Source organism: Ciconia boyciana, chromosome 3, assembly GCF_034638445.1.
Source record: "Ciconia boyciana chromosome 3, ASM3463844v1, whole genome shotgun sequence".
Taxonomy (NCBI): Eukaryota; Metazoa; Chordata; class Aves; order Ciconiiformes; family Ciconiidae; genus Ciconia; species Ciconia boyciana.
Genome location: NC_132936.1, coordinates 27,724,594 through 27,746,319, shown reverse-complemented (window position 1 = coordinate 27,746,319; position 21,726 = coordinate 27,724,594). Strand labels below are relative to the sequence as shown.

At 40.7% G+C, this 21,726-nt stretch overlaps 1 protein-coding gene across 1 annotated transcript in view; it reads right to left on the bottom strand.

Moving 5' to 3' along the window:
* Positions 1-17,430, bottom strand: part of GFRAL (GDNF family receptor alpha like) — a 29,785-nt gene extending 12,355 nt beyond the window's left edge. Inside the window, exons 1-6 of the mRNA XM_072858076.1 lie at positions 17,409-17,430; positions 13,956-14,090; positions 6,970-7,122; positions 4,999-5,445; positions 2,197-2,253; positions 1,150-1,477 (exon numbers count right to left, since the gene is read on the bottom strand). Of these exons, the coding sequence (XP_072714177.1) occupies positions 1,150-1,477; positions 2,197-2,253; positions 4,999-5,445; positions 6,970-7,122; positions 13,956-14,090; positions 17,409-17,430 (1,142 nt within the window). The remainder of the gene's footprint in view (positions 1-1,149; positions 1,478-2,196; positions 2,254-4,998; positions 5,446-6,969; positions 7,123-13,955; positions 14,091-17,408) is intronic.
* Between the last annotated feature and the right edge of the window lie 4,296 nt (positions 17,431-21,726).

The following is a 21,726-nucleotide window of genomic DNA, read 5'->3' as shown; positions in this document are numbered from 1 at the left end:
AAAAGCATGGACTGTTACAATACCAGCTAGGACATTACTGTAAATATTTTCATTACACAAGCAAAGGTTTCAAAGCAGGTGCCACCTCTGTGCTAATGGAATTATTTTTATTCACCTCCTGATTTATAGATATGGCTAGCCATAATTCACAGACTAATTTTACTAATTATATCCACTTATTGTCAGTGCCAGGAAACATTAATGTTCCCAAAATAATGGGTAATTCAGCAAGTCTCCATTATGATATTACATGTGTACACATGCACATGCACAGACATACATTTGTAGCCCAATTCTTCTTGACATAAAAAGGGGCAGTTCCCACTGACGTCAATCTGAATAGCCTGCACAGAACTGGAAGCGTCTCTTGGCCTCCTGTTTTGTTGACTGAAGGTTAATTTGAGCACAGCTTTGAGGTAAAATTCAGGTCTAATCCACAAGGGAACCGGTGACTACACTGAAAACCAAAGTGGGCCAACTGACCATCCACAAATGGTGGCAATTAAGTAGAACTATGAATATGGGCTAATCCTGTTGCGTGTTTTCTAAAAATAAAATCATCTGAAAACTGCATTATTCTTCATGAGTTTGATGGTCTGTGCAAGTTTCAGGGCAGCTTTTTTCAAGTATCAGTATGGTTGAGATGACAAAAACAAGACGAAAGTTTTCTGAACAGGCCAAGTTGGTTGTATGGCCGTTGGGTACAATGGGTCAGAGTCTGCAGTGGAAGAGGTAATTACTTTAAGCAAACAAACTTTGTCTAGTCTGATGCACAATTTCTGCAAACTGCTAGAGGGCAAAGGTGCAGACTGGCACACATTATCTGATGAAAGTGGTAATGAAAATACGCAATGGTATAGTTTGTCCAGCAGAAATAGTGTTAAGAGTCATGAAAGAGGCAGAAGCAAAGCCCACACTAGATTCCAGACCTTTCTGAAAACAAACATTTCCAGTTTACTTGTGGAATTACTTGTGGCATTACCACAGATGATGCAGACATCTGTGAAGATGTCAAATGCAAGAGATAATATACAATAGATACAGTGCAGAAAAAAATTTTGCTATAGCTGAGATAGCATATCGATAAAATTATTTGATCAAATCCTTATTCACAGGCACATTGCTAGGCAAAATTTTTCTTCTACTTACCTGCACAATTCATTCTCTTCACACATGTGGATTACATTCAGACATGATGGGGGTGGAACTGCAGTAACTGCACAGGGCTTGCCATGGAGAAGTTCTTTGGCTCTGTGGCAGGATTCATCAGGCTGGATACAATCACAAAACGTCATCATTTGGGCAACTTCAAAAGGCATGTTTAGATAGAAGAACCTTATGGCCGCTTGACATTCTTCCATGTTGCACTTCTTATTCACTGAGCAAACCTCAAGGTACAGGGACAACTGTTTGTTACATACTTCATCTTCAACACACTCCTTGTTCACATCCAAACAGGTTCTGTTTGCTGTGTATGCTAAAAAGAATGACAGTTTTTAAAATGAAATCACAAGAAAACTTTTCTCAAGTGATGATTAGTAGTCATCCTGCCTGCAACATTCCCATTAAAACCAAGTTTGACTCCCCGAAATTCTGGTCCAGCTCTTGCAGCATTGCCTCTTTTAAGCCCATTGTTTGATCTTCATACTTCTCCCTTCCACTGCTTGGCCCTCATAAGCAACCCTCCTGCAAGTTTATGCCCGTGCCAGGTAAATAAGGGAGAAAAAAGTGAAAAGTGGTGAGGTGGAAGTTTCTTCATGGTATGTAACAGTTTCTGGAAGCTGGTGGCTAGTGGATACCTGAAACTGCTGAAATCTCTGGCATGCAGTCTTATGCTAAGCTATGTAATAAGTAATGGAGAAGAGAATATAAATGGCATTTCTGTGCTTTTAAAGCTAGTTTAGACATTTCTAGCCTATGCTATAAACCTTCCAAAAAGATGTAGGTAATTCTGACCCTAAAATGTTTATGGGATAGATTTGCCTCTGTAAATTTAACAGGATCAGGATTGTTCCCTGACATTTTCGGATTCTTATCCACCCAGTAGCTTAACTGAAAATATGTTTGATCTATTGACTCCCTGCTCTTCAGTAATTTGAATGAAAAGTATGCATTTTAATCTCAAGATACATTGTACACTATCTGAAAACAGAGCTAAAACCAGTTATTAGGATTCATAAGTAAATTCAGACTTACCTTGTTTGGAGAGAGCAGATAAACTCCATTGTAATTTTGTTTCCGTACTAATATTGTCTAGAACAAAAAGATACAGATACAGGCATAAGTGATAAATCATGTTTTAGCTTAGTTTTTAACTTTAAACTATTGGCTGTGTTGCTGGCATAGTGCCAGTAGTAAAAATAAACAAGAATAAAACAAATTAGCTTGACCAAATAGGGCCTGTCAGCTTGTTAACAAACCCTAAAATCACTGTTACATATATTCCTAAGTTTTGGGGTGAAAGCACAGTTTATCAATGGCTGCTGATAACATTCTCTACATAATTATAGATCCTGTGGGCTCAAGAAGAGTTTTTAGAGCTGCTCAGAGCAGTATAAAGTCAGATTTCTTATGAATAAATAAAGGCCAGAGGCCTTAATGCATTCATCAGTGCACCCAGTTTTCAAGCTCAACTAACTGCTTGTCATGATCTAAGGGCAAGGCAGGCAGACAATTCTTGCTATTAGAAAATTGTTGTTATTGGTCTTATATGTGCCAAAAGACAAGCCAGCAGGGAAGAAGACCGGCCTGGCTGAACAGAGAGCTTTGGCTGGAACTCAGGAAAAAAAGGAGAGTTTATGACCTTTGGAAGAAGGGGCAGGCAACTCAGGAGGACTACAAGGATGTTATGAGGTTATGCAGGGAGAAAATCAGAAGGGCCAAAGCCCAACTAGAACTTAATCTGGCTGCTGCCATAAAAGACAATAAAAAATGTTTCTATAAATACATTAGCAACAAAAGGAAGGCTAAGGAGAATCTCCATCCTTCATTGGATGTGGGGGAAAAATAGTGACAAAGGATGAGGAAAAGTCTGAGGTATTTAATGCCTTCTTTGCCTCTGTCTTTAATAGTAAGACCAGTTGTTCTCCAGGTACCCAACCCCCTGAGGTGGAAGACAGGGATGGGGAGCAGAATGAAGCCCCCATAATCAAGGGGAAATGGTTAGGGACCTGCTGCTACACTTAGACAAACACAAGTCTATGGGGATGGATGGGATCCACCCAAGGGTACTGAGAGAGCTGGCGGAAGTGCTCACCAAGCCACTTTCAATCCTTTATCAGCAGTCCTGGCTAACCGGGGAGGTCCCAGTTGACTGGAGGCTGGCAAATGTGACACCCATCTACAAGAAGGGCCGGAAGGAGGATCCGGAGAACTACAGGCCTGTCAGTCTGACCTTAGTCCTGGGAAGGTTATGGAGCAGATCATCTTGAGTGCCATCATGCAGCATGTACATGACAACCAGGCGATCAGGCCCAGTCAGCATGGGTTTATGAAAGGCAGGTCCTGCTTGACTAACCTGATCTCCTTCTATGACAAGGTGACTCACTTAGTGGATGAGGGAAAGGCTGTGGATGTTGTCTACCTAGACTTTAGTAAAGCCTTTGACACTGTCTCCCACAGCATTCTCCTGAAGAAACTGGCTGCTCATGGCTTGGACAGGCATGCTCTTTGCTGGGTAAAAAAAATGGCTGGATGGCCAGGCCCGAAGAGTTGTGGTGAATGGAGTTAAATCCGCTTGGCAGCTGGTCACAAGTGGTGTTCCCCAGGGCTCTGTGTTGGGGCCAGTTCTGTTTAATATCTTTATCAATTATCTGGACGAGGGGATCGAGTGCACCCTCACTAAGTTTGCAGATGACACCAAGTTGGGTGAGAGTGTTGATCTACTTGAGGGTAGGAAGGCTCTACAGAGGGACCTGGACAGGCTGGATCGATGGGCTGAGGTCAATTGTATGGGGTTCAACAAGGCCAAGTGTTGGGTCCTGCACTTGGGTCACAACAACCCCATGCAACGCTACAGGCTTGGGGAAGAGTGGCTGGAAAGCTGCCTGGTGGAAAAGGAGCTGGGAGTATTGGTCAACAGCTGGCTGAATATGAGCCAGCAGTGTGCCCAGGTGGCCAAGAAGGCCAATAGCATCCTGGCTTGTATCAGAAATAGTGTGGCCAGCAGGACTAGGGAAGTCCCCTTGTACTCAGCACTGGTGAGGCCGCACCTCAAATGCTGTGTTCAGCTTTAGGTCCCTCACTACAAGAGAGACATTGAGGTGCTGGAGTGTGTCCAAAGAAGGGCAACGAATCTGGTGAAGGGTCTAGAGCAGAAGTCTTATGAGGAGCGGCTGAGGGAACTGGGGTTGTTTAGCCTGGAAAAGCAGAGGCTGAGGGGAGACCTTATTGCTCTCTATAACTACCTGAAAGGAGGTTGTAGCGAGGTGGGTGTTGGCCTCTTCTCCCAAGTAACAAGCCATAAGACAAAAAGAAATGGCCTCAAGTTGCACCAGGGGAGGTTTCGATTGGATATTAGGAAATTTTAATTCACTGAAAGGGTTGTCAAGCATTGGAACAGGCTGCCCAGGGAAGTGGTTGAGCCACCATCCCTGGAGGTATTCAAAAGAAGTGCAGATGTGGTGCTTAGGGACATGGTTTAGTGATGGACTTGGCAGTGCTAGGTTAACAGTTGGACTGAATGATCTTCAAGGTCTTTTCCAGCCTAAACAACTCTATGATTCTATGATTCTATGATTATATTGTTTATAGTTATAGTGTAATACTAAAAGGGACTGATTTGAATCAGGTTGTATCAAATTAACACATTGAAGGACAATAGTATTTGCACTCAGGCCATCATTTTGCTCTCAGATTATTCATTCGCATCTAAATAAGCCTCTTAAAACTATCCTGTTTCCAATGTTAAACTGCAAATGATTAAGAAAACCTTTTTCACAGACTTGTGCACACTACTGCTATATATGAAAGCATTCAGACTTCTGGAATACCACTAACCTGTGTCAATGTCCTGATTTTTCTCATCATCAATGTCATCATCATCATCGTCATGATCATCTTCATCATCATTTTCACTAGCTGCTGAAGCTTGGCCCTCTTGAGAGTATTGTAAACAAGGGTTGTTAAATATTCCCTTCCATATTTTAATGCATCTCATCTGAAGTGGTTCTGAGCACTTGCACTCTCCCAGCACTGTTTTCCTCAGTTCTTTCCATGCTGACAAACACTCCTGGTTGACCATCGGGAGCCTGCATTTTGCTGCGTCCACCTGGCATGCTCGCTGGAAGCTCTTGTACACTAAAAAGCAGTAAGGGTCCTCTCGACAGCGTTGTTTTGCAATACTGCAGTCATTCTCTAATTCTTCTGGGTGTCTTTGGTTTTTGGGGTTTCTGTGTTGCCTAAAACTCAGTTCAGTATCTGATCTTGAGGAAGTTTCCAAATATTCTGTACACATAGGTACAAACAGAGATATAAATCAAATGGAAGATGGAGCATCATCCCTGGTCAGCTCAAAACAAACTCAGGAACAGGATAATTGTCTTAATGCAATAAAATTACTGAAACAGCCCTAGTTTCATTCTGAGCTGTATGTAAATACATAATAATTTCAGAGCCTTGCAGACTAATGAATATTCCTCATGCTCTCTGTGTCCTGGCAGCTGTATAATACGGTCTACTTTAACAATTCAGCTGCTAACAGTAGTACAAGAAACCCTCACTAAAATTACTGCATCAAGGGATTCATTTCATAATTTTAAGCACCTACAGACTGGACATATCATGGGTGATCATCTTAATTCGATGCATAATTTGTAAAGAGAGAATGGCAATTCCAGAAGATGGTTCATTCATTACCTAAAATAGTCATTTAAGATAAACAGGGAGAATTGCTCCTGAAAGTATCTAACAACACCATAAGCTATCATCTGTAGGTAAAACCGATAACTAGTGTAACTCCATCCAAACTTTTTGCTATCCTGGTGAGAAATGTAATCTCAATCAGCAAAAAATATAAAATTACTTCATTTTGCTAGAAGCAAAAGCAACTGTTCTAATGACATCAACATCAGGTTTTAGATACCCACTCTTCTTGTTTGGGGCAAGGAGTAATGGATCAGGATGCTACTATTTCTGCTGCAATAAAGCCATATATTCTACTGCTATATGTTGTACGCTGATTGATGCCAGCAGGGAGTGATGAATCAGAGCTGAGAATCAAGCTCGAGGCTCACTTTCCAGACTCTCATTCACTGGCTGATTTTACCTCTCTCATGTCAGCTTTGCTAATCACTACTCCAGGAGACTGGATCAGAAAATGCAAGCCTTTCATGCACCAAGTAATTATCAATTATAGAAATAGGTTTTCTGAAGGGAAAAGAGTTCTCAGGATAACAAAAAATAAATTTAAAGGAGTTGGGCCCATAGATTACAATGGAATTTTAAAAAGGATGCACTTAATATATTAAGTACAGCTTTATGAAGGCAGTAACTGTGTTTCCCACATCTAGTAACCTCTGCTAGATGTAGTGAAGATGCTCCTGTAACACAGTGTGACACAACTGCACAGCTGTGCATCCCCATTCACCCACACTCCCATTCACAAGGTGGCTGGACGTGACTCTCTATACATAACATAGATCCAGTGGCGCTTAAGCCTCCTTGAGCAACAAGTAGCCCTCAACACACATAGTATTTTAACTCTTGCTTTTCACTGCATTGAGCAAGAGCTTTAAAAACCATTTGAATTTCTCACATGCCTTTTATTGGTTTTGTTTATTTTAAAGCCCATATGGCATTGCTTTCATATGCATGTTGGTGTGTGAATATCATAGAGAAGACAAAACTAATTTGGGGGGGAATTACCAGATTTGAGAAATATGCAAAGAAACTTGAATCCAGTTAAAATGAGGGTTACAAAATTATATATTTCTTTTTGTTCTTCATAATCAAATCTTTATGTTTAGTTACCTTTATCAATGCTGCACTGTTTCCCAAGCAAAGTCGCGATGCTACAGAGATCATCTGTAGTGCAGGCACAGTTTTTAAATTCCGGGTATTCGTCAGCCAGGACCTGGATGATTCTATTACAACCAATAGCATCTTCTGCCTTGCATCTATTACCTAGAACTTACCATTAAAATTATAATGTTGTTAATGTTTATGAATGCTTAAGGCGTATGGTTACATAAAACAATTCAATTGAAGCACAAAAATAATATGTTTTGCCAAGAGAAGATGGTTTGAACTTAGTTTTCTTTGAAAACCTGTCATAATTTACAAATTTTAAATAATATTCAGACTGATATAATAAAGTTGTGGGTATGATATTGCCTTCTTTTATTTGATCTGACCCATTGCCAGAACATCTGTTTCTATTCTCATTTCCAAAGGACGTAAAACCTTAAACTCATACCTTTTATTCTAGGCAGATGAGGTACAGAGACCAAACTAAAAATGTGCACAGGAGTCTAGGAGCACATCCTGAACCGAGGCACTGAAATACTCAACTTGGTCCTGTGTAGAAATGAGATACCTGATACAGGGACGGGAATTCACAGTGCAGGCTAAGGTACTGCCAAGTAACGGAGTAAGGGAGGGGATGTAAGAGGGCAGGCACAGTCCTGTGATAATGATGATGCTAACCCCATGCTGAGGGATGTCATCTCTGGTTCAGATCCCTCACTCACATGAGGATGGCAGAGCCTACATATGCCTGGCCATTTGGATATGCCCTTGGACTGCTGCCCTATAGAACAACTTCACTGCCTAAGTTTGGCAATGACAACAAATTTAAAGTAGTCCAAGAATATTCTGATTTTTAATTTTTTTAATAATAAAAATGAGAGAGAAGTTAACATAAAAAAAATGCAGAAACCTTAGTTTGCCAATCCAGTTTCAAGCCCGTTGCTTGCATGTGCACTTGGACTCAATGACAAAGACACTCAGACAGGCTGTCAGATCATACTTTCCATGTATATGTAGCAAAAATAAAGAGCATGTACTGGTTTGTGGTACAAAGATAAATCAATCAATGCTCTACTTTATGGACTAATGGTTTTAAAAGTATTTCATTACTTATTATTGCTTAAGAACGTTACAAGTTGCTTAAGAAAGTTACAAGTTACTTAAGAAAGTTACATAAGAAGCAGTTTAATACCATTTAAGAAAGTTTTATTTTGTGAAAGCTATGGTCTACCTTGTCAAAACAGGTATGCAGGTCCTCAAACCAGCACATTTCCTCTCTTTGGTTCATGGATATTAAGTATCTCTCAATATACAGCATAAGGAGTATGTGGCTCTTAAGATCCAGGCTGGTCACAGGGCAGCACAAGGATTGTTTTTAATCTACTGAGCACATATGCTATTGTCTCCGCCCTGTCAACAGTGATGTCTGGCTTCTTGCCTTGCTGCTTCCCTGTGACTAGTATGGAGCAGCAGAGACCATGTACTCTAGTAAAACTGCAAAGCTAGTAGCCATGTGTCACCCCTGCCATGGACAAGCTTTAATGTGATTGGAGTTTTAATGTCATTTATATGTTGTTGACCCAAATAGCAGGGGAAAGCAGTGTAGGTGAAGGCCTGTAAGAGGAAACGGTGCATTTTGCCTGTGCCTGAAGGAATGAGTATCAGCTATTCCAGAGTGCACATCCCCAACCTGCCACCCCAAAATCCTTTTTCACACAGTGTCTGCATTGCCCTTTCTCCAGTTGCTGTTGCTGACTAAGGAGGGTTTGGCGATGTATTAAAATGTGCACTGCTACAGGGGGATGTCGCAGTCCAGCAAGAGCTACAGTTCCCAGCCTCTGCTCCCACTTCAGCTCTTGTATCAGCAAAGGAGGAAGTGATGGTGCCCAGGCTTGCCTGTATCCCTCCAATCCCATCTCCAACTTGCCTTCCAGATTTTTAGAAGTAGAGCATGACCCTGAACCTTAGCCCTCACATTTCTTTCTTTTTCCAGTAGCCAAGGAGCTCAGAAGATCTACTGAAGGTCATAGACATAGGACACTCCCTGAGCATAAAGATAGGGTGAAAAGTATGTGGTGAAATGGGAACTATGGAGGCCCATGGAGACGGGTGGGTGGATATTCTACTCCATATTTTATCAAGTGAGTAAGGGATAATAAAAGAATTTCAGGAGACAATTTCAGGAGGACAAATTCCAGGGGTAAAAAAAGAGCAACACAGATCAGGAGGGGCTTGTGTAAAAATTAGCTAATTTACAAAATTTATTACTGTCTTCTTCAAGGTCCTGAGGATACTTCAAGGGTGGAGGTGAGTAGAGGTAGGAGAACAAGAAACACAAAACCCAGTATATTTTATGCAGCACCCCGGCCTCACTTAGCTCATCTGTCTTCATGACACTAACAAGTTGTGGTTAGGAGTCAGGTACAGGGGCTATGTTCAGAGCGGCCCTGTGCGCGGTGAACACACTGTGCTGAATCAGAGCAAGCTGACAACCAGGGGTGAGAGGTAGGTTGTGGGGCTATGAACATACAAAGGGCAGAGACAGAATCAGGAAGCACATCAGATTTATGGGGTTCCCTTGCCTGGCCTCTTGAAAGCTGTGTGGAAATAACCTATTATCAGTTTTGGTCTGTTTGTATACTGTGTTGATTCAGCTGTGATGAACAGCAGAAAATATTTTATTGCTGGTTTTCAATTATTGTTGCTTTACCATTGATTAGTTCTAGGTAATATATTTTAGCTTATACATATGCTTCCAAGGCATTTACAAAAAATGCTCTCTGACCTAATACTTGGCAGCCATTATTCATAATTCGATTTATTTATATGTATGTAAACTATATACATGGGACCACAGACAGAAACATGACAGAGTAGAAGCTGACACTTCCAGGGTGACAATCTCTGTTCTTGCACAGTCAGCTCTTCAGTCATCTCAGTGGGAATTGCATCTGAAGACTGCAGAGGAAAGTACTGGGTTTTCCCCTCTAGCACTGGTGAGACCACATCTGGAGTGCTGTGTCCAGTGCTGGGCTCCTGAGGACAAGAGGGACATGGGCATACTGGAGTGGCTCCTGCAAAGTGCCACAAATGTGATCAATGGACTGGAGCATCTGTCCTATGAGGAGAGGCTGAGAGAGCTGGGATTGCTTAGCCTGGCGGAGAGAAGGCTCAGGAGCGTAGCAATACACATATCTGTGTGTATAAATACCTGATGGGAGGGGGGTGAATAAGGCAGGGACAGACTCCTCAGTGGTATGCAGTAACAGGACAACAGGTACAAACTGAAGTAAAGAAATTCAATTTAAAGGTCAGAAAAAACTTTTTTAATATGAGGGTGGTCTAACAGTGGAAGAAGTTGCCCAGGGGGGTTTTGGTACCTCCATCATTGGAGATATTAAAAATCCAACTGGACACCATCCGGGAAGACAGCCTGCAGTTGACTCTGCCTGAGCAGGGGGGTTGGACTAGATCTCCAGAGATCCCTGCCAACCTCAATGATCCTGTTTCTCTAAGAAGAATAAACTCTTACTTCCAAATCTAATTCAAAATGTGATTCCTTAATATTTGAGGAATCTGAGATTTTTTTTTCTTTTGAACCCAGATGTTTCCGGTTCTGAAAAATTAAGAAAATGTATACTCATGGTTAAATCAGAGCTCAGAAATTTCTATTTTTTTTATCAGTGAACTAAAAGAAGAAAAAACCAGCAAAATCCAAACCTTAAAATCTTCATTCTGCAGTGATGAAACATTTCTGACATCTTCAAAGTGAAAACTTTTGATTCCATCAAAATTAAATGTTTCAGTCTTTTCCATCCTGATCTGGAAGGTGACTCATTCACCCCCTTCTTTTTCCAGTGCATCTTGGCATAGAAAAGGAAGTGAAAGAAGGATTGGACTCAGAGGACTATAAACTGAGACTCTGAAAATGCTGCTGTAGTAGTAGGGGAGCAGTGATGGACTGTTTGACAGAGAAAGGAGTGACTTAGTCATCTGGAGAGTACCCCCAGACCTGCTCTGAAGAACAAAAGATGGAGTTCCTGATAATGCACACATTTAACTTGGAGGTTACAGACCGAGGGACTGAGTTATTGAACTCATACCACAGAGCAGGAGTATAATTATAATTTGTAGTTAGGTTTTTCATAATGAAACTAGCAAAAGGAATATTTGCCCCATTGCCTGTTGCCTCCAGCTAACACGCTGCTGCTCAGCACTGAAGGGCCTTTTCCATTCATACATACAGCTTATCCATGAAGTTTTTAGTCTTGCACATGTAGGGTACTTTTGACAGAGAGTACAATGTTATTCTTACTAATAATGCTGCTAGTAGATTTTCTGTCGCTGTTTCTGCAGGCTCTTTGAGAGGTACCATCAGCTGTCTGACTGTGGGTTTACACCCTCTGGGGTCATGGCACCTAATAAACACATTTAGAATAATTTGTCCTAGACCCAACACAATATCTGAGTGCCCTGCAATGCTGGAGAGTCCTTGCCAAAGGCTATTATCCTAAGGAAATGTACAGATGGAAAAACAAACAAGCAATCACAAGAGTTTATTTTGCAGAAGGTTTTTCTGACCCAGTTACAAATACCATTAATATCAGAGAATAAGCACATAGGACAAAAAGTGAGGGAAATGGCATATTCTGGGACAATGCAACAAATCCAAAGGGAGACCACAGAAGTCATCGTGCTGGCTCACTTCATCTGGTTGCAGGGTATGACGAAGAATAGGCTACAGTACAAATCCTGATCTTTATATCAAGTAGTCTTGGTGCTAACACCTTTGTGAATGATGTGAGAGGAGCAAATTCAACTTCTGATTTGGGGAAGAGGTTTGGTTCTAGAGAGCTCATCTTTAGGTCACTGTCTTGAGCCTGAAAGTACTGCATATTCCAACACTTTTTTTGAAACAGCAGCCATATCTTTTGAAACTGTTCCACTTCACATAAAATATTTAAAAACTCAATAGAACATGAGCTGAAGCCCAGTTCCTTTGGGGACTGTTGTAACCATTAGGTTATCATGTATTTTTCATTTACTCTCTCTGTTCTTAAAAGCATTCAGCCGTTCTATGCAAAGCAGATATGTATCTGGAACAGGACACACTAAGAAGGACCCCTCAGAAAATTTTCTGCTCTAATTATTTTGAATACTGCCTCGTGACTTGGGATACTTGGGTTCAAATCTCCACAACAAATCAGACAGACAGAGGCATTCAGGTAGCTCACACTGCAGGTGAATCTTCTAGCAATGGGTTATTGACCATGAAGTCAGGCAGCATCTTCTGCTGCCTGGCTTCCCACACAGACCAAACGTGAGACTGGGTCCTGACGTCAAGACAGGCAGAGGGACATTCACTTTATCAACTCTGCTGCAGCTGAGGCTCAGAAAAGATTATGGGATCACGACATGGCTGGTTTTGTTCAAATAATGTCAATATAAGGAGAAGGGAGGTTTCCGTGGAGATATAGATACCTCTGATTCCCAGTGACGGAGAACCTGTCTTACGGAATTAAGTTGCTAGAAATGGCAGTTATGTACCTAAATACCCTTGGCTGCATTTATGAACTGGACCAAGGCATAGGCTAGGCTAATGGCAAGAGACTGTGTCTATATTGCTGCACTTTTGCATGGTACCCGGTCTGGACCAAGCCAGCTAGACTGTGAAGATAGCATGGGGCTGGAGTCACTCCCAAAAGGCAGTTTTGTGCAGCCAGTGCGGGGGGTAAGACAGTTTAGTTGTATGGATACATGCTATCCCATGACAGTTGAACTCAGGGCCAGAAAATAGTCCCTGGCCCATTTCATTTGCTGGTACTGATGTAGCCTTGGCAGATCAAGGCCCTTGACATTTATCAGTCAACAAATGTGTCATTACTAGCTTGGTCTAATGACACTACCACACTGTACTGCCAGTCTTCTTCTCCCTTCCATATTCACAGCACCTGGCAAATGAATAACATTTAACAGCAAGGTCTTGGAGGGATTTAAAGAAAGAGAGAGATGGTGACTGATACCCAAGATTTGTTCAAGAAGATAATAGGCCTTCGGTGAAAGGAACAGATCATCTGAACGACAACAGAGATTAGGATGAGTTTCAGGTCAAACTTATAATACCTGGTCTTCCCCCACTTAAAACATACTTTACTTGGAAATGATGCACCGAGCTTTGGAAGTGCAATAAAGAGAGACAGAGACTGATTTTCTGATTTCATTTATGTGAGAATCTGTTTAACAATTCAAAGAGGCTTAGTCACATCGTAACCTGCACTTTATTGTACCATCACTCCCTGCAGGTTAATCACCCTGACATGTAGGTACTATTCACTGAATAAATACAATGTGCCTCCCTACAATGCAACTTTCTTTGATGCATGCTTTATTTGATTTGTTTCTTATTCTAATACAATATTTAAACATTACTCTAACTAACTACTACATTGTTTTGGGTATTGTGTGAGATCATAGATCACAGAATCATAGAACAGTTTGGGTTGGAAGGGACTTTAAAGATCATCTAGTTCCAACCCCCCTGCCATGGGCAGACACCTTCCACTAGATCACGTTGCTCAAAGCCTCATCCAACCTGACGTTGGACACTTCCAGAGAGGCAGCAGATCAACTCCTCCAAAGTATGGAAAGTAAGGTTGGAACTTTTTTCCAGCTGCATGCTGGCTTTGTTTAATGGGATCCCACAAGAGCATAATTTCTGCTGAATTCAGACTTCTTGTGTTGGTTCAGACTCTGACTTTGTTCATAATCCAGAAATTTCATTTATCACCTTATTGAAGTGACAGTGTGACTATTACTGAAAATAGTATTGGCTACTGTCAAGGATTTCAGAAGTTGACTGTCTTCTGCCATCATATTCCCTTTGAAATCTCACTGACTTCATTCACTTACCACAGCAATATTATAATAAATTATGAATATGCAACCATTCAGCAATTCAAAATAAAGCTGTGTACACCATAAAGAATTACCTGAAATATTGCAGACATCTTCAACAACATTCCAGACACTCTCACATCCATTTGCAGCATTTATACATTGCTCTCTCAAGTGCAGACAGTCAGTAGTCTGGGCAGTAGATATACTTGTGAAGTACATGAACAACACTGTAAAAACAGAACATAATGCCTATTTAATACAAAAGATATTGTACTGAGCTTTTTCATTTACACTTAGATTATAACAATATAATTTACTGTAGTTCATCTATGGATTCAAATTTTCTACCAAGTTACTTTTTAACAGAATAAAACTCTTCCTCACTTTCACAACTGGAAAATTAAATTTAAATTTTAAATTTTCAAAGTTGCAGTGTGGCATATTTTGTATTGTTTTTACCCCAGTATTATATCAACCATAGCTATATATGACATCAGTCCATAGATATATAGAAATGAGTGCAGTTCTGAGATCCATAACAAATTATAGAAAGGAAAACAGCATAAAATTCAGAGGAAACAGCATTTTATTTGGACTGCAATTTCATCAAGCTAGAGACTACACAGGAATTCCTGTGAATAGACCATGTGAAAGAGATTTGACAGCTACACAACTGTTAGTTAATAAATGATATTTTATTTCATGATACAATACTCTTCACTCTCTTTGTTTTACTTCACAGATGCATCATTTCTTGAAAGCAAACCCAACATTTCTGTCTTTATCTGCTTCCCTGAGTGCACTGAACCTAAAGACCATGTTAATTGCATAAAAAAGTTCTGAAACTGAAGACTGATATGAGGTTTCAAGGTAAAGAATTTTAAATCAGCACCACCTCTGGCTTATCAGTAGAAAATTAAATTGCCTTGCTAAGAAAAGACAAATAATTTGGGGTTTAGCTCTTTCATCAACATTCCCATGGTAACACAACCTCTAATTTGTAACCATGCGTCTTAATTTTCTATAAAATTAAGTTTCAGACACTGATTTCAGGCCTTATCAAACTAGCTGCTGAACACCTGATGGGAGTGTTTTCCTTAGGTATTGAAAGACACAGCATCTTCTAGACCACATCTCCTTTTTTTCCTTATGTTCAGGCAAGTTCATGTGGAATTTGAGGAATTTCCAGCACTGTTTAAATCCTTAAACATCATCTGCAAGAGGCATGAAATATTCCCTCAGGGCTCGTCCAGACCTTATCCAGAGAAATGAAATGTTTCTAATGATACATTTGAGAAATAAGAAATGAAATATCAAATATCACTCTTAATAATCTTAAAGAGCCACTACTGCTTAGGGGTGATGCCATCCCTTCTGGAAATGACGCATACCTGTGATACAATAGTGCTGCCGTTGGGAACGCTTTCTGGACGCATGTTGATAAAGATGAAGCAACATTTAATACTTTACAACTGACAGGTGCAATAGCATCTAGTGTGCCCCAGAGACACAGAAAAGGCCACATGTGCTTACCATAAGGAGGTGAATGAAGCTGGTGCTAACCCTTTCCCAGTTGTGCATATTCCTGACAGGTCTCAGATCTATGCATGGTTGGTTGGGAGATCAGTGATTTTCAGCCTGAAACACGCTTTTAGGCTGCTTCTGCCAGTCAGCCTGGGAGACTGATCAATAGAAATGGCTCCTGCCCCTTGACATTGAGGAATGTGCAGCTGGCCCATCCAAAGGGACAATTTTGGCTCATTATGACAACATTTTAGTCCTGGGACTGTCTCCAAAAGTTCTAATTGTGAAGTTACTCACTATTTATTCAGATGACAGAGAAAAAAAGGTTGCCATATACCTTACAGGTGAAAATGACTGTATATATAAGACAATGCAAAATTACAAACCCAGGAACTTTTTAAGAAAGGGTATTTTGCTGGATAACCATTTACCTATGTTGTAGGTACTAACACGACGGAAGATTTACGCATCTGATTAGGATCTGCAGCGCAAAGACTCTGTGCTGTCTCCTTCCTGTTAAGACAGCTTTTCAGAACCAGTGGCTGAAAATGAATAGTCAAAGTAGGGCTGATTAAACAGCCAATTAGCAGCTCCTGCTCCTTTGTAAGGATTATTTCAGAGTGCGTTTATTTCAAGCCCATCTGGAAACTGTGCCCACAAAAAGGAGGAGATGCTTTTGCAAAATAAAGAGCTGAGTGGCATAATCTATGATTGAAGCTAATTCAATCTAAGAAAGGGCTTCTCCAGATCTAATGATGTACTGTGGATGGTCTTTTGTTTCCTCCGCAGCACACAGGGGACATACTGTGGCAAGCCTACATGAAACAAATGGGCCTATATGATTTTAGAATCCAGGGCACTGTAGCTTATACAATTGCTTAAATTGGCAGTTATTACTTTAGTCATTCACTTCAGTTATTTACTCTAGTGTTTGGAGTACTCAGCGACTGTTTCTACTTAGAAGAGTTCAGGGCATCTAAGAGTTAGTTTGTAGCTAAAACTTTTAGAGGGATCCATTTTGATATGAAGTTACATAAATTTAGATTTCTACAGGTGTCTGTATTTTTGTACAGGTGTCTATTGATTTACCGGGTAGGTGTAAAATTCCCTGTTCTGAATAATTTGGTGTCTAAAGTGAAAAGGGGCAAAAAAGGGACATTTTAGCACCTTCATTTTGCAGATTGGGAACTGAGGAACGGAGGAATTACAGTGTTTCTCCCAAGATTTCAGAATTATTAGCTAGCAGATAATAATGAGTAATGGGAAACCAAGCTGTGGTTTTTATCCAACTGCAAGAGCAGCAAGATAGCTAGCTCCAAAGGAGAAAGGCAAACTATAGTTGAATATAGTTTGAATATAGTTGAAAAGTGATAAAGGACAACTTTATTCTAACAAAACCTGGGGCAGAACTACCTACAGAATGTTTTTAACAGTGGAATATGAGTTTAAAGTAGTGGGATGTTAAAGAGAGAAGCAGCATGTATACAATATGTAGAGAGGGGAAAAGGAAAATAAAAGAAATTAAAAGATACTTGTCTCAATGTATTCTCTTCTACCAACTCCTTCTGTACCAGCTTTGTTGATTTTCCCTTTTTCGCCATTGAGACCCAAAGGGAAATGTCAATAGCCCTCTGGGTAGCACTGCCAGCACTAAACGCTTTCCACTTAGCAAACAAGTGGCTGTTTATTTAGACAAGGCATCCCATCCGTGGGTCTCCTCGCCGGTCCAACTTCCTATCGGTGCCGGCGCTGCTACCCTGCCTTACCTCCCGCTTCAGACACGCTACCCGGAGCCGGGCTGAAGACGTCTGCGCCCAGCCGCAGGGCCTGGACGTCGCAGGCTGCTGCGAACCCCCGCCAGGTACCCGCTCGCCCCCGCCTTGAGGCTCCCCAGGAGAAGGAGCAAGGGGCGGGAGCTGCGAGGGGATCCCGCGGAGGGGAGAGGCCAGGAGGCGCAGGGCGAAGCGAGGGTCCCGGCGAGGCTGGGGGCTGCCTCCCTCCCCGCCTCCCGCGGCACTTACCGAGGCAGAGGAGCGCGGCCATGGCCGGCCGCCGGCGGCTGCAGCTCCGCGCCGAGCGGGTGGCGCCGGGCGGCCGGTGCCGGCGGCGCCGCCCCTTCAGCACCCGCCGCGGGGACAGCGCCCGGCCCCGCCCCGGCCCCGCCCCGGCCCGCCCCGGCCCCCGGCAGCGCCGGCCGCGCGGGGCGGGCTGCGGGCGGGCGTCGTGCCGACAAGGCCTCGGCAAAGGGCGGCGGGGCAGGGCTGTCACCCCCGCGGTAAATTCTGGGTCTTCCTCTGCCCGCCTCTGTCGGCCAGGAGCAGCTGATGAAGCCCCCCCCCGCGAGCTTCCTTTGCTGCCGTTGTTACCCCCTTTGCTCGCATCTCTCTTTTTGCCATGACGGTTAAGCTGGACTGCGCCTAGATGAGACGTGGTCCTGGGGCATCTTTCCCGGGATCTGGCACTCCCTCTGCATTCAGTTCCCACTTGATTTCCGGAGAAACCAACAGAGCAAGCCTCTGGCTGCTGCCTATAGTTTCCCTGGAAAATGCCTGTTGCTGCTATGTCTGATCATCTTCTGTAGGCACTTTTCAATGCATTTTAGAAGTGAATTTGGTTTTTTTCATCTCAGATGTCGAGTAGGATCACGATCTATGAAGGAGAAAGAGGAGCTATGGAGCATGTTGGACAGCAGACCAGAGGAACAAATAATAGTCTGTAGTCCAGAGACGTACTGGACTACGGGTCTAACTTCAGGAGTTTCACTAAAATACATCCAAAACCAGTTTGCCTTACAAAACTCAGCAGCTGACTTGGTACTTAGTAAAAATAAATAAACTATAAATCATACAAGCATACACCTGCTGGCTTCACCGGATGCCCTTTGCTTCTGCACTGGAAGCAGGAGTAAACAACAGATTCCTATTGATTTCTCCATGCTGCTCGTGAGTCTTGTTTTCACAAGTTGCTTATCCCATACAGAACATTTTTAATTGGATTTGGTCCTTGGATGCTTAAAACAGAAAGACACTATAAAACTTCCAACATAGCTAGCAGAGATAGAGATACAGTGGGTGAAATTCTGTCCCTATTTGCAAAGCAAAACTTGAGCCAAGTCCAGGTTTTGCATATTTTTTGCTTAGCTCAGGAAATTCAACCTTGCATATAATTTATTTTTTTTTTTTAAACTCAGATTTTAACTTAGTTAATTTATTACATTCTTTACTTAAATTCTTAATGCTGACATTGCTGAATACTTGATTTTTTTTTTTTTTGGAAAGTGTATTCAATAAAATAAAATAAAATACTATTTTATCCAATATATCCAACAGCCAGAAAAAAACCTTATTGTCAGGTAAAAGGAATAGCCTGAGAGATGAATATAATTTTAGCTGTGAGACAAATTTTGGGTTGGAAGGCTAAATTTGCCTTGGCCTTAATCCATTGTAACATGCAACAGTAGGTTGCAATGCATCTTACAGTGAGGGCTGAGTTAAGCTAACGTTTAGTGTACTCTCCTTCCTATACTGCACTCTCCAGGTTAATGACATGCATCAGTTTTGCTAATATCAGAGAATGAGATGGGGTCCTCTATGCAGTCCAGAAGAAAAGGAAAAAAAATGCGTTTTTGGAGGTGGAGCAGGGGAGAAATTATCTTGCAATCACTGTGACTTGCAGGGCACAAGCTTCTCACTACAGTGACAACAGGAAAGGAGAAGGAGGTCAGGATATCAGACCTCTAAGACTGTGAAATGTGTTGAGAAGCAAAGTACCAGAGTGATGGTGGCACAACAATTTAGGTATGCAGGAACAAATATGTTGTGATTTAAACTCTATGTCTAATGATGCTATGACCAAGCAGAAACAATGGCATGAGAATGTCATTTCTATGCTCCTGAGTTGCTAGTGGAAATATTAGAATACCAAAGCAGCTAGAGGTAACAAAACCCAATTAAAGCGCAGCTTTCAGATCATTTTCAATATTTATAGACTGGATAAGAAATGCTCATTCCTCACCTGGCCTTTTTTGATGGATAAGAAGCCCAGAAGCTTCTTTAAGATGCTTTAATTTCTGTCACATGCAAAAGGCATTAAATTCCATATTGCTCTTAAAATCTTACCCTCTCTTCTCACAGCCATTTCTATCTCCATTAATATCCATTGCTCGCTACTGGGTTTATCTTTACTGAAAACTCCCAGTGCTTATTTTCATTCAAAAATAAATCCAGCTGGATAATATTTTGAATGTATCCAAATATTTGGATCATTCTGGAGTAAAAGGTCCTAGAACTGGCAAAAAGCCCTTCACCACTTTACACAGGTAAACAACAGATTTTTTAAATTCCTATGAAGATTTTCTAATGAAATGGTGCCTGAAAACATATCTGAGCTAAAGAAGAAAATGTCTAGGTATTTCTCAAATTTTGTAAAACTAAAGAAATAAATACGTATGAATATTTTAAGAAAAAATATTTATTTCAAAAAATCAGAAATTTTTGAATGAAAAATCGTTTCATCAAAATAACAAAATCTTTAGCTTGATAGCCATATTTAACCAATCTTTAGCTTGATAACCATATTCTCTGGCAAGTTAACACTTTCTACCTATCCTTAGAATTTCAAATCTTAGATATACTCTGATTGTATCACTTGTGTCTCAAAGACATGTTATTTACTCAACAAAAATCTGGCCAGAGAAAAACCCAGAATCATTTGTCAATGAATGTCTCATCTTTTATTTATAGTCTCCACACAAAAAGTACTGTTAAGTTAAAGTTATGGCTAAAAGAAATTGCTAGGAATGTTGGAATATTTTAATTGTGGGGATCTAAGTGAAAATAAGAAAAGAGAACAAAGAGAACAAAAGAGAAATTTTTATCTTACAAAAGAGAAAATTAATGCCAGAACTTCCATTTCTAACATGTCACAGGAGACCTACAGGACCCAAAAACTGCCAATGACCTTTAGTGGTGTTCTTACCTCAGATTGACTAACACAATTTATCCCATTGGCATTAAGGTAGCAGCAAAAAGAAGACAATTTGTGTTGGCAGGTGGTATTCAACCCCCCTTTAGAAAGATGCTACTTACGTTTTTTCCATAAGCATCAGTAACATTACTATTTTAGTTGTTTGTTAGGTGGCCCGAGTTAGAAATACTGTACCCTTTCCCTCCCCGTTCATCTCACAGGGATCTGGGCAACACACCTGACAAGGCGTGAGAATTTTGCTGGTGTTCCACAGTCACCCGTGACCTTTTACGTTTGAAAAAAATACATACCCCCCTTTTATACCAACAAAGTTTTCTTAGGTAACCATTTACGTTCTACATGTTTGCTCTCTCTTCAAGAAGAAGCTAAAAATACATTTTCCGAAAGGAAAGTATAGGTTTGCAAAATTTTGACATAATGGATATTTTTCAGCAGTGGGTTGAGGCAACTTTTTATGGCACAATTAAATGATCACTGATAATTATTTTGCAGCTAGATTACTATACCATTTTTTAACTTTTTGATTTTTTATTTACTTATATCAGAACAAAATAAAAAATTTGAAGACTTTTCAAATTCCATTCTCTCATTTCTGTAATGTTTTAATTCAGCAGCTCTTTGTCCAATCATTTCAAATTATATAGAAAAACTGTATCTTGTTGCACACAGTTTAAGAATACTACATTTTCTGTGGCTGAAGAGCAAAAATAGCCACCTAATGACAAAGGAATTGCAACAGCTATGAAATCAAATCCTTTCACAAGGATGTACTTCCCACAGTTATTTGGATTTTCTTTTCTTAGAAGAGACAAAGTAAAATAATTTCTTGAAATAACAATGACATAATAGCTATACTCAAAAATTAAGCTTACAAATAGGAATATAAGAATTCCTATGATTTTATTTGATGTTTAAACATTCTTTCCATTTATGTATTTCTCCTTATTCTTTTTTTAATAGAAAAAGAATATTCTCCTTTTTCTAATAGAAAAAGAAAACTTTGATATACAAACAAATGCAAAAATTCTTCTCTCACTTTACACAAGTGCAAACTAGGAGTAATTGCAACAATGTCAAGTAAAACAGCTGTTGGGGAAGGCTAAAGCATAGAGTGATTAAGCACTTCATAAAACTATAGCTGTCACGATAGACAGTACATTGCATGACATTCAGTCAAAGTAAAACCTAGAAAAAATATTTACATAAGTTAATCAAATAACACCTTGTCTGTGAATAATTGGCTTTTCAGAAACATTTGAGTGTGTGGGAATGTCTGCTTTCTATGTCAAATGCTTTTTGCTGAAAAACAAGTCCTCCCTCCCATCTTACCCTTCCTTTTGAAAAATCTTAACT